The 12481-nt window shown below is 36.1% G+C and overlaps 1 protein-coding gene across 1 annotated transcript in view; it reads left to right on the forward strand.

Annotated features, from left to right (window-relative positions):
• The window catches only part of QRFPR (pyroglutamylated RFamide peptide receptor), a 31093-nt gene extending 20141 nt beyond the window's left edge, over nt 1–10952 (forward strand). Inside the window, 4 exon segments of the mRNA XM_053455568.1 lie at nt 6760–6927; nt 6929–6996; nt 8319–8416; nt 10524–10952. Coding sequence (XP_053311543.1) covers nt 6760–6927; nt 6929–6996; nt 8319–8416; nt 10524–10906 — 717 coding nt within the window. The 3' untranslated portion in view covers nt 10907–10952.
• The last annotated feature ends 1529 nt before the right edge of the window (nt 10953–12481 follow it).

Here is a 12481-nt window from a genome sequence, read left to right on the forward strand (position 1 = left end):
GCTGTACACAGATATAGCACTTGATATCATGTTCAGCAGCAGAGCTGTATGGAGGACATGAGTATATCCTTTCCAGCGTGAGGGCAGTGCAATTAACCTTAACATCTCTTTGATGGAATGGGTTACTGCTGCAAGAACGTAAGATATATGGAATTAAATATAGAAAGTTGTGGCTGGGAGACAGAAAAGAACAGAATGAACAGAATGAACAGAAAAGAACAGCATTACAATAATTAATCAAAACACTTGTGGAATTTTTAGCAAGCATCTGTTATTTCTCAGTCAAGAATGAATATTTGACTTTTAAGTAAAATGAGCAACATTGTGTATTAATAATTTTTTGGCCATGCAAAATAACAGTTAGTGAATCACAATATTTAATTCAGTACAAAAGTCCAATGGACAAAACATATAAGCAGAAACAAGTTATAAATTGATCTGTGTTTGTTATATACTCCCAATGGCCAGGCAATACAGAATAATCCTCCACACAAACTTACCTTAGATGCTGAATTCCTGTAGAGTGTCTTGGGAAGTTCACAGCCAGTCACCAACAGTGTCCATGTATGCTAGTGAATCATCACTCTTGATTGTTAGGATCTGACAGTAGACTTACACACTCAGGTTCATATGAACTTGTTTTTTTTAACGAAAATTAACAAAGGTGATCCCCAACGAAACTAACAAAAATTAATTGCAAAAAAATGTTACATTTATTTATTCATTTGTCTACTGTAGGTGAGTTATCTCTCACACATTTTCTGGGAGGTTGCCATACAGTATTAAACAAGCGATGATTAACATTTTGGCAGTGTTTCCAGAAAATGTGGTTAAGGTTCAAAGTGGGTACATGTGTTAAACATTTAGAGCCCAATAATTCTAAGGGGTGCTGCTTATTAAATATTAGCAAGTGCAAACTCCACAGCAAACAATCAAGGAAAAGGCGCACAAGGTTGCCTACAGCAAAAGAAAAAAAAATGCCATAGTTAACTATTGCAATGTCAGAGGTATCTATACTGAAAAAATCTCAGATCACTCTAAAATCAAACTTTTAATTGTATTTTTAAAAATCTCAAGACTCCAATTTCCATTAGAGAGGTACAAATATGAGGAAAAGAAAAACAAAGATCTGTCCAACATATCCACCACCCTACAGTAAAGTAAATCTTTCATACATTAAGTAAGACTTTTTTTAACATGAAATTAAAGTAAAAATCTCAGGAGGAGCATAATTAATATGCAAATGACAATTACCCATTTCAATGTCTGTAAGGAAAGCTGTGCATTGATTTACCTTTTCAGACAAGCAAGGGTTATATAATAATTTAGAACAGCTTCTATTGCAGGCACTGCGTGTGTGCATTACACACCCTTCCTATTCTCCTGTGGTTTTTCTCTATGCAGCAGGATACTGTCTCACATACTGACCCCCCTCCTCCTCACTTCCTGTCAGCATTGACATCTGCCAATCAGTGAAGAAGGTAAGTAAGAAGGTGAGGGGCAGGTAAAAGGCAGGGGTGTGTGGAGGCACAGGCAGAACTGGGGGGCAGAGAGAGGGGTGTTTTTGGCTCCTGCATTTCGTTTTCGAATTTCACAGAATTGTATTTGAAACGAAAGGGCAGGAAAGCAAATTAGTAAAACAAAATAAATTAAAAATTGTTCAAAATTACTTTGGACCTCATACATAAGTCTAGTCTAGATTCAATGGTCAATCTAAACATTAACTGATGTTATCGTCTAGGGATGTTTCATTGTTAACATATTTAAATATTTATGTGGTCTTTTTGTTATTGGTGAACATGCTCTCATGGTTACCTGATATTTGTGACATATTCTGGCAGCCGGCCCTGAAATCAATCACACCTTCATATTCCTAGCTAACCCAGCCCTATATATATATGCTAATTTAATATAATTAACACATATTTAAGCAGTTGTATCATAAGTATGATGCACATGTGTAGGGTTTTTAAATTTAAATGTTTAGCAAAACGGCTAACAGATTTGTTTAACCAATCATTGATAATAGGAGTAGACCCAGAAGATTGGAAACTGGCAAATATTGTGCCTATTCACATGAAAGGCAGTAAGGAGGAGTCAGGCAATTACAGACCAAGAAGTTTTATATCGGTAGTGGGGAAATTAATGGAAACAGAGAAGATTTCTAAGCATCTAAAGTCGCATAGGTTTCAAGACCAAAAACAACATGGGTTTACCTCGGGAAGATCATGCCAAACTAATCTTTTTGACTTTTTTGATTGGGTGACTTAAATAATTGATCAAGTTGGTGCAGTAGAAATTGCATATTTAGATTTCAGTAAGGCTTTTGACAGTGTCCCACATTGAAGACTTATCAACTAGAATCTCTTGAGTTTAGATCCCAATATTGTTGAATAGATTAGGCAGTAGCTTTGTGACAGACAACAGAGGGTTGCGGTCAATGGAATATATTCGGATGAAGGTCTTGGGTACCTCAGGGGGCTGTACATGGACCCAGAGCCACACCAAGGCAGGTGCATGGGGTGGACGGCACCCAGGTCCTCTGAGTGCAGTCTGGGTGATGGGCAAGTCCTTTGAGTGCAAAGTGGGTGGTGAGGCAAGTCCTATGTGTGCAAACTGGGTGCTGCAACATTTCCTATATGTGCAATCTGTGTGCTGAGCAAGTATTTTAGATGTAACTTGGGTGCTGGGGCAAATACTGTGGATGCAATCTGGGTGCTGAGCTAGTCCTATGAGGGCATTCTGGGTTTAGGCAAGTCCAGTGGATGCAACCTGGGTGCTGGGGCCAGTCCTGTGAGTGCAATCTGAATGCTGGGGCAAGTCATGTGGAGCAGAGCCGGCCTTAAGTGTTCTGGCACCCTGTGCGGACTACTCCTCTGGCGCCCCCTTCTCACTACCCCCCCTCTGCCCCTTCTCACTACCCCCCCTCTGCCCCTTCAAACTACCCCCTGTGCCCCTTCAAACTGATGTTAAATGATGTTAAATAAAGTAAAAAAACAAACCAAAAAACCCCGATGTTTTAATTTAAGTCCCGGGCAGGCTTGGGGGCGGCAAAGTGCCCCCCCCCCCTTGTACTTGTTCAGGGGTAATTTCAGAAGATAGGTAGGTAGACAATGAATTAGAGCAGCAGGAAATGTTGGCAGACTGTATAGGGAGAAGTATTAGCAGTAGAAAGGGGACCGGTAAAACCTCATTGAAGTATTGTGTACAGAAGGATATAGATATGTTGGAGAAAGTTCAGAGAAAGGCTACTAAAATGGATCATGTATTACAGGACAAAACTTACCAGGAAAGGTTAAAGGATCTTAACATAGCCTGGAAGAGGTGACACAGTGGATATGATAGAAACATTTAAATTCTTAAATGAGCCAACATGATAAAGGAAGAAAGGTTATTTAAAGAAGAAATACTACCATAACAAGAGGACAGTCTTAAACTAGAAGACTAGATGGGCTGAATGGTTCTTAACTGCTGTCACTTTCTATGTTTCTATGTTTCTGTTAATTTCTTTAAAAAAAGAAAAACTGTAGCTAGTCTACATAAATCCATGTTTACAATAAGATAGGGGCACTGGTAAAAAGTTTGTGTTCATTTTAAGGGGAAAATGTTTCTTCTTCTTGTCCAACTCCGGGAAGGAAGGGGTAGCAGAGGGAAGATAGAGGTGGAAAAAGGGGGCATGGGGATTTATCTTCAATGAGTATATTTGCATTAGACAAGTAGTCTGGACAAAATATATCAAATTATAGTGTTGTTAGAGACACAGTTCCAACTCATGGAGATGTGTAGGTTTTAAAATGTACATCAATAAATGCTGTATCTGTCTTGTACCTCTTTTAATTTGTATAAATGTGATTTGGATACATTATTTGAACCTATTTAATTATTGTCATATCACCTATCTGTCCAGAGAGTTCCTTTGATCTGTTTAAAAAGGAATTCTCTGTATTGACAAATAGATTTCTTAAAGAGAAGTTATGACCAAACTTGTAAAAATATGAGCCCTTCTGTATATACCTGGCCAATTATCATTCAGATAATTATAGAGTACACCAAGGTGGCAGAGTTCCTTTCGTATAATCTACACATTGACATATAGATGTATTGTGTATTTTTCTTGTTTAATGTAAACACTGTGTTCTCAGAACACTTACCGAAAGTAAGTATGCCCCCTATTTTTACCTTCATGCAGTTTTATGTTTTCTGTTACTAGATTTTAGATTAGTGCATGCATCATTAAACAATGCAAGTATTTACCTCTGGGTAGGTTAGATTTAGCAATAACAATAAATTGTGTTAAGTCTCAAAATGTAGCTTCACTGAAATGAAAATAAGTAGAGTTAATTGTAGAATTAATGGCATACATTTTATTGTTACATATTTCAATCACATTTATCTTCTCTGCAGAATGGCGATGTGTGAAAGAAACAAAAATCCACTAATTTAACAAGATTTAGCTTTTATTATTAGAACAGAATAACCAATTGCTCCATAACATCACATCAGTAAGATGCCTGCAAAATGTTCCTAATCTATGTTATGTTAATGTATCTAATATATGCATTTGTGTGCTTCCATATTATTACATTAAAGGTTAAGGATTTAATGAATAAGAAATACAGGGGTAAACCTAGGGTATTTCTTTGGCACCCCCATAACTAAAACACATGCACACACTAATTTGTTTGTTACTATTCAGGCCCTGAAGGATTTCTTACACCAACAGCAGGTACAGATATGAGATATTAAGAGGCAGGTGAAAGATCTTGATACCGGGGACAAGGAACAACATACTTATTGGTGGGGCAGAATCAATCTTGTTCAAGGCCATAGCTGCAGGGGCATACCTAGAGTAGTTGGCACCTGGGGTGGATCCTGTATGTGGCACCCCCCCCACACACTTTAAAACTGCATAGCTTTTATCGTTATATATTGAGGCACACATTGACGGGAGTACAGCATAACCGTTATCATTATATACCAAGGCACACATTGATGGTGGTACAGCATAACACCTATCACTATATACTGAGGCACATATTGACAGTGATACAGCATAACACCTATCACTATATACTGAGGCACACATTGACGGCCGTACAGTATAACACCTATCACTATATACTGAGGCACACATTGACGGCCGTACAGTATAACACCTATCACTATATACTGAGGCACACATTGACGGTGGTACAGCATAACACTTATCACTATATACTGAGACACACATTGATGTTGGTACAGCATAACACCTATCACTCTATACTGAGAAACACATTGACAGTGGTACAGCATAATCCCTATAACTATGAATTGAGCCAGACATTGACAATAATGCAGCATAACCCCTATCACTGTATACTAACCCAAACATTGAAGTGGCCGGAACAGAAAATGAGCCCCCCTTTAAAAAACAAACAAACAAAAAACCCACACTTTTATTCAAAGTATTACACCAAAAGTGGACAAAAAAAACAATACAGGTTGACCTTCCAGGTTGAATACAGGTACTGCATTCGACCATGAAAGTCAATGGAACCCAGCTTTTTAATCACAAAGTGATTAGTAAAATATTAAAAAAATAATAAAAAAAATCTGGAAAAAAAGCTAAAAAAACACAAAAACAAATCTGGTAACATTTAAAAATAATTATGCAGTGATGTCACCATCAGTGGAACTGTCCAGTTCCAGCAAAATGTAAAAAAAAAAGCCCAAAAAGAATAAAATAAATAAAGTTTATTATTATGAGCAAGTGCTAAAATTAACACTGTATCTTTCCAAAAATCTTTACACAGAAAGATAAAAACATTTCAAATACCCAAGGGGTGTCTAATTTAAAAAGAATGAATGGTTTTATGGGGTAAATTGGAGTGCCTGTGTTCAAAGATAGGGCATAGGCACAGACTGACCGAAATTGGAAAAAAGCGCACTTCCCAAATGTGGCCTTTTAGCCCCCAAACACCAGACAAACCCATGCATGGGTGGTTTCACTGTACATTGGGTATTTCTAAACTCAGGACAAATAGTAGAATCTATTTAGCAGGTTTTTTTCATTAGCTTTTTTGGATGAATAAAAGATTTTTCAAATAAAAGAGAGAAGTGTTTTTTTTCAATGTTTCATCATATGTTATTTTTTTCTATATAGGAAATTAGATGATATGATCATAAATGGTATCTGAAGAAAGCCCTTCTTGTCCTGAAAAAAATATAACGTATAACAATATATAACTTGTGTGGGTACAATAAATGGGTGAGGAGAAAATTACATCTAAACACAAGCACCAGAAAAGTCTTAAAACAGCCTTGGTCGCAAAGGGTACAAACAATAAACAAACAGTCTGGTCCTTAAGGGGTTGTTATTGGTTTCTTTTATACTACCGCATTACTTTATTTGTTTGTTTTTTTTGCATTATTTGATTTAGCTACTACATTGAAATAGTTGGACATATACTTTATGTATACTTTTTTTTACATTTTTTACTATTTCAGCTGGTTTGGAAAAAAAGCATATAGGTAAAGTGTTGTCATCTATATATATATTACTCTAGCAAAGCTATGAAAATTGACTCAGCTTCACACGGTGGAAAAATTACCTTCAGAATAGTATATTTTCTATACCTGCTGTTTCTATTAAAACACAGGGTATAAAAATCCCCTTGGAAATGCCATAAAATAAAATGGTTACTATATGATTGGCTTAATATATTATTTACTGACATTTTTGGTAGGTTTCTAATTTTATTTTTTTTACTTTTTCAGGTTAAATTTGACTTTTTGTTTGAAAAACAATATTTTTGCTGCTTGGAAGAATGGACTAGTCAAGTTCACCAGAAAATCTATACAACCTTTATCTTAGTGATTCTTTTCCTTCTGCCCCTCACACTGATGCTTCTTCTCTACAGTAAAATTGGCTATGAACTTTGGATTAAAAAAAAGAGTTGGAGATGCTTCAGTGCTTCAAACAATCCATGGAAATGAGATGTCTAAAATTTCCAGGTTTGTGTCTCAATTATTTATTTTTAGTCAGTTAAAATTTTAATGTTCGAGCAATTAATAAACTAGGTACAATTTGTCGCAAGTCCCACTTTATGGTTTGAAGTTTTTTCTCTTTCAGACTTAACACAACTGCACTTAGTAGAGAGGGGTGGCATTGTAGGTGAGCCGCTGCCTCACTCCATTGATTGGTCCCTTGGTCAGCAGTAAATGCATGGAGGGACTGACCAATAGATGTAAGCATGGCCCCCGGGAAAGCCCTTCCTATTTGCACTCCCTCAGTCTCAGTAGGCTGACTGAATCTGAGTCCTAGGAAATGACATAATTTCCTGGATCTAAGATGTGGTTGTGAGAACCACAATGGAGCAGTAGAGCTTTCACTGACAGTTGGACTGTCATCTCCTGAGCCAACAAAGGTAGGAGTGTGTGTAAGTACGTTAGTTTGTGTAATTATGTTAGTATGTTAGCACATGTATAAGTACGTTAGTGTATGTAGTTAAGTATGTTAGTATGCTTATAAATCACTGGACACCAGTCTGAGAAAAATGTATGTGATGTAACATAATAAGTGTGGGCCTTGATTGGTTTGTAGGGTTTGGGAATGGTGTTAGTGCCCTGAACTCAACTACTATTTAATAAAAAAGTGAGAAAAAGTCTCTTTGTCTCATTTAAAGCATTCATGTGATGCACTCATTTATTTTTTACTCATTAATTGTGGGAATGCAGGTGACTTACAGTGAGTTGAAATATTTTACCACCTTTGATATGTATTATGAGGGAACTACTCCAGGAGGTTTCTTTTAAATGGTAATCTTGTTGGCCTTACATAGTGCATTGTTTAGTCTGGTTTGTTGTCTTTAAAGAAATCATCCCAAAAAGATGTGGTAGAAGCTCACTAGGATTGGCACTTTGTGATGAATAATGACTAGTTGTATCACAAGTTTTCCAAGGAACATCTCAAAAAAATGTTTACTTTAAAGATAATACATTAAACTCAAATTGCATTTCTATAGGGTTGTGTAAGGAGACACTCTAATTTGCGCATAACAACCCCTGTCGCTTTTGAAAGCTGTACCCAAGGTAACCCTGCCATTATGCCTAGAATGTCTACATGACAACTTATATCTCCTAGATACAAGAGCTAATTGAAATGATGTAAACAATCCCAAAAGCATCTTATCTTAATATGTTAGACTATATTGATGCATCCAGTGAATATGATCCTTGGAAATTCATGCTTGTAATAAAAATGTATGGCATTGCTTAAGTACCCTGAAGTAATCAGCACCGCTAATGATCCTTCTAAACATTCTGCATTCATTCAGGAAGAAGAAACGTGCAATCATAATGATGGTAACAGTGGTTGTCCTCTTTGCTGTATGCTGGGCACCTTTTCATGTTGTTCACATGTTGATAGAATACAGTAAGTAACTGTTGGGCCATCCTTTACTTTCAGTAAGCAATTCAATTTTAACAACTCTCTAACTGATTGACAAATAATTTCAAAAATAGAGTATAGTAAAAATGTCTCGCTAAAAGATACATTTTCCATGATGTGTGTTTTAAAAAGTGATTTCGTCATTTTGTAAATACGGAAAAAATACCTTAGCATTTACAGCAGAATTGTCTATGATAGACTCATGTAAAAAAATAAATTCTGCTGAATTCTTCCATGAATATAGTCCTTTCTAAAAACCATACTTTTTAAAAATTGTGTATGGCTTTAAAAAGGACACAGCTAGCGGACGCATTAAAGTCCATTAAAGTGCATATGCTGAAATGTTCCTTTTAGAAAAAGGTTTTACTGGTAGGCATTAAATGAACTGCAATCATGAGGATGTTTTGTGTGTCCTACAATACAGATACTTTGTGCATTACAATAAAAGTTGTCCTGCCATCATAAAGATGACAATAATTTAAAAACCATATGTGCTTAAGTGGTTGTGAATATAACGTTGGGATCAAAAGTTTGCATACCCTTGGAGAATTGGTAATACCGTATTTGCTCGATTATAAGACAACCCCCCAAAATCTGAATATTAATTTAGGAAAAAAAGAAAAAGCCTGAATATAAGACGACCCTATAGGAAATTTTTTTTTCCAGTAAATGTTAATTCATGTAAACTATTTTTTTTTAAAATAAAAGCTATGATTGAGAAAATGCAAATAGCCTGGCAGTTTTTTCTGATAACATGCTGCATTCATCTGGCCATCAATTTTCACTAGATTGCCTCTGCATTTGGAGCTCACCCACCCCCCAAAACATTGTACCACCATGCTTCACAGTGGGTATTTTGTTAAAGGCCTTGTTTACCCCTCTCCAAACATAGCGCTTATGTTTGTGACCATAAAGCTCTATTTTGGTCTCGTCACTCTAAATTACAGCGTGCCAGAAACTGTGAGGCGTGTCAAGGTGTTGTCGGGCATATTGTAACTGGGCTTTTTTTGGCATTGGCGCAGTAAAGGCTTCTTTCTGGCAACTCGACCATGCAGCTCATCACCGTATTGTGCTCCTTGAAAAAACCTGTGGGTTTTTCCTTGTATCCCAAAAAATTCTTCTGGTGGTTGAAATCTTTCTTGGTCTACCTGACCTTGGCTTGGTATAAAGAGATCCCCACATTTTTCCACTTCTTAATACGTGACTGAGCAGTACTGACTGGTATTTTTAAGGCTTTGGATATCTTTGGAGATTTTTTATATCCTTTTACATCTTTATAAAGTTCCATTAACTTGTTACTTTTGATCAGGGCCATTTGGGTGATATCTGTTATGATTAAGATTTAAAAAGGAACCAAACAACTGTGTGATAATAAATGGCATCATATGATCACTAGCCCTAAATAAAAGACACATTTTCAAAATCCGTGTCAACATTTCACAATTTCTGCCAGGGTATGCAAGCCTTTAAGGACATGATGGGTATACATGGGTGTAGTGCAGCTTTGTGTCATGCTCTACCGACATTAATTAACTTAATTGGAGCCGCTGGTAATTGTGTGTGAATGTGTTATTTTTCTCGAATCCTGTATTACTGATGTATTGTTTGAAGGTGAAATCAATAAAATAGCTGAAAGGCCAGTAATAAGCAGCACGGCTATACAAGTAATTGGCAATACTGTTACTTAAAATGGAAAACATGCGTTACTTTACAAAAATGGTAGTAGACTGTGGAGATGGTATAGTCAAAGTCAAAAACTAAAAAAATGCATGGGACATACATAATAAGTTAAAAGTGGTTCATATAGATTATTTAGGTCAATTTTTGTGTTTTTCTGTTGTCACCTATGTATAAGTTTTATAAAAAAATTGGTTGGTGGCATGGATTGAGAATATATTTTATAACATTTAAACCAGCATGTATAAGTAAGCAGATTATAGCATGTTACCTTTGAAGTATTATTTAAATTTAGCCTTTAAAATGGGGTTATGGGGATATTTTCACGCACAAACACTAAATATATATACACTATAGAAAGAGGGAATGAAAATGTTTTTGTATTGTAACAGATTGATTTTTCTAACGTTTTCAGGTAATTTTGAAAATGAATATGATGATGTCACAATCAAGATAATATTTGCCATTGTACAAATAATTGGATTTTTTAACTCCATCTGCAATCCCATCGTATATGCTTTCATGAATGAGAACTTCAAAAAGAATTTCCTATCTGCAATTTGCTTTTGTTTCATGAAAGAGTCTTCGTCTCCCTCAAGAAGGCATGGAAACTCTGGTATGACATTAATTCAGCAAAAACCAAGTTTCTCCAGGAGGGAAAATACCAGTGAAGACAATAGAAGGGAAGCATTCAGTGATGGCAACATTGAGGTCAAATTTTACGATCAGCCAGTTTCTAAAAAGACCACAAAAAGACATCTTCACTTGTTTACATCGGAACTCACCGTCCATTCCTGAGTACTGGAAAGATGATAGACCATGCGCAATTATTTTATTTTTCATATGACAACATGGTAGAAGTATTGAGTGTTTCCAATGCTTTATTCCATTTTTAAAAAAAACAGATGAAATAAAACTGATTATAAAACTGATTTCATTTTATACAACAAATTAAGATAAAATTAGTGTTTTGCAGTACAGTTAATTGCTTCATGTTTATTACCATTCTTAATCAGAGCTGTCTTTAACTTGGGGACCTGGGCGACCCTTGCAATCACTTCTGCACTGGCCTGCTGCTTACCTCTGTGTTGCTTGCACACTATGCAAGCAACCTCGACTCTATTGGTTGCTCGTACAGACTTTTAAACTCCTGGTCTCCCTGCTCTATCAGTTAAATGTCCGTACAAGTGACTTTATTGGTCGTTCGTACGGACTTTACTGTTGCAGCAGGGAGACCAGTGGTCTCCCCCATCCAAGTTACAGCAGATGAGCCCCCTGCTGGGGGCCAATAGAGTTGCTCAATAGAGTTGCTCATACGGACATTTAACCGAAGAAAAAACGAACACGAAGAATGTCCACGAATATTCGCCCGAAGAGAAGACAGGAACGAAGATTTTTTTTTTGCCGAAGACGTGCACGAAGACCCCCCTGGTGCCCAAGTCTAATAATAACACATTTAATAACATTTTTATTTATTTCTTACTATGTTTAGATTACAATATGTTTTTAAACTATTAGATCCTTCAAAGTATGGCCGGTAATTTTCTTTGTGGATATTAATTAATCTCATGTTTATTTCTTTTTAAACAAATCAATCTGGGGTGGTACACGATAATTAAATTACTCATTCCCTTAATCTTTAATTTTGCTGTGATATCATTGCGCTTCATAAGCACTGCATGGATTAAACAGAGCAGGTTGTGTCATTGGAATTAAATAGTGATTTATTGTATTTCAAAGGGTTTTTTGCTTGCTGAAAACATTCTATCAAGACTTGGTGATATCTGCTCTCATTAATGGTTGTATTTGTGTGCCTGCAATGTTTTCTATTCATTTAATTAATACGCATCTAAGCAGTGTACCAGTCTTTTATCAATACCAAAGATAATATGACTAGGTTGTTTATTCTACTTCAGTCAAGTGCTTACTAACTCTTGAAACATTTTGACTGCCGATAAGAACCATTCAGCCTATCTAGTCTGCCCATCTTCCCTTATCTAGGACTCAGGCCTTAATCAGTCCTTTGTATAATGGTAGATGCTTATCTTATTTATGGCTTTATGCCTATCCCAAGCATGTTTAACATCTGACAGGATGCTGTTGCATTTAAAGTAAAATATTGTTAGATTAAATCTAAATCTCTGACCCCTGGCTAGTTTTAGGCTATCCAGTGTTATGGAACTACTCCTGTCAATAGTAACTGGTTGAATTTAAAATAATTTAAAATAATAACTGGATTTAAAATAATTATGATTTTTAAAAATCCTTACTAAAATCCCTACTTACCACACCTTTTCTCTAGGTCATCCAGTTAGGTGAAAGGAGATCCATCCAAGCACCCTTAAATGGTACAAACCTGTGAGGGTGAAAATA

This window comes from Spea bombifrons, chromosome 1, assembly GCF_027358695.1.
Source record: "Spea bombifrons isolate aSpeBom1 chromosome 1, aSpeBom1.2.pri, whole genome shotgun sequence".
Taxonomy (NCBI): Eukaryota; Metazoa; Chordata; class Amphibia; order Anura; family Pelobatidae; genus Spea; species Spea bombifrons.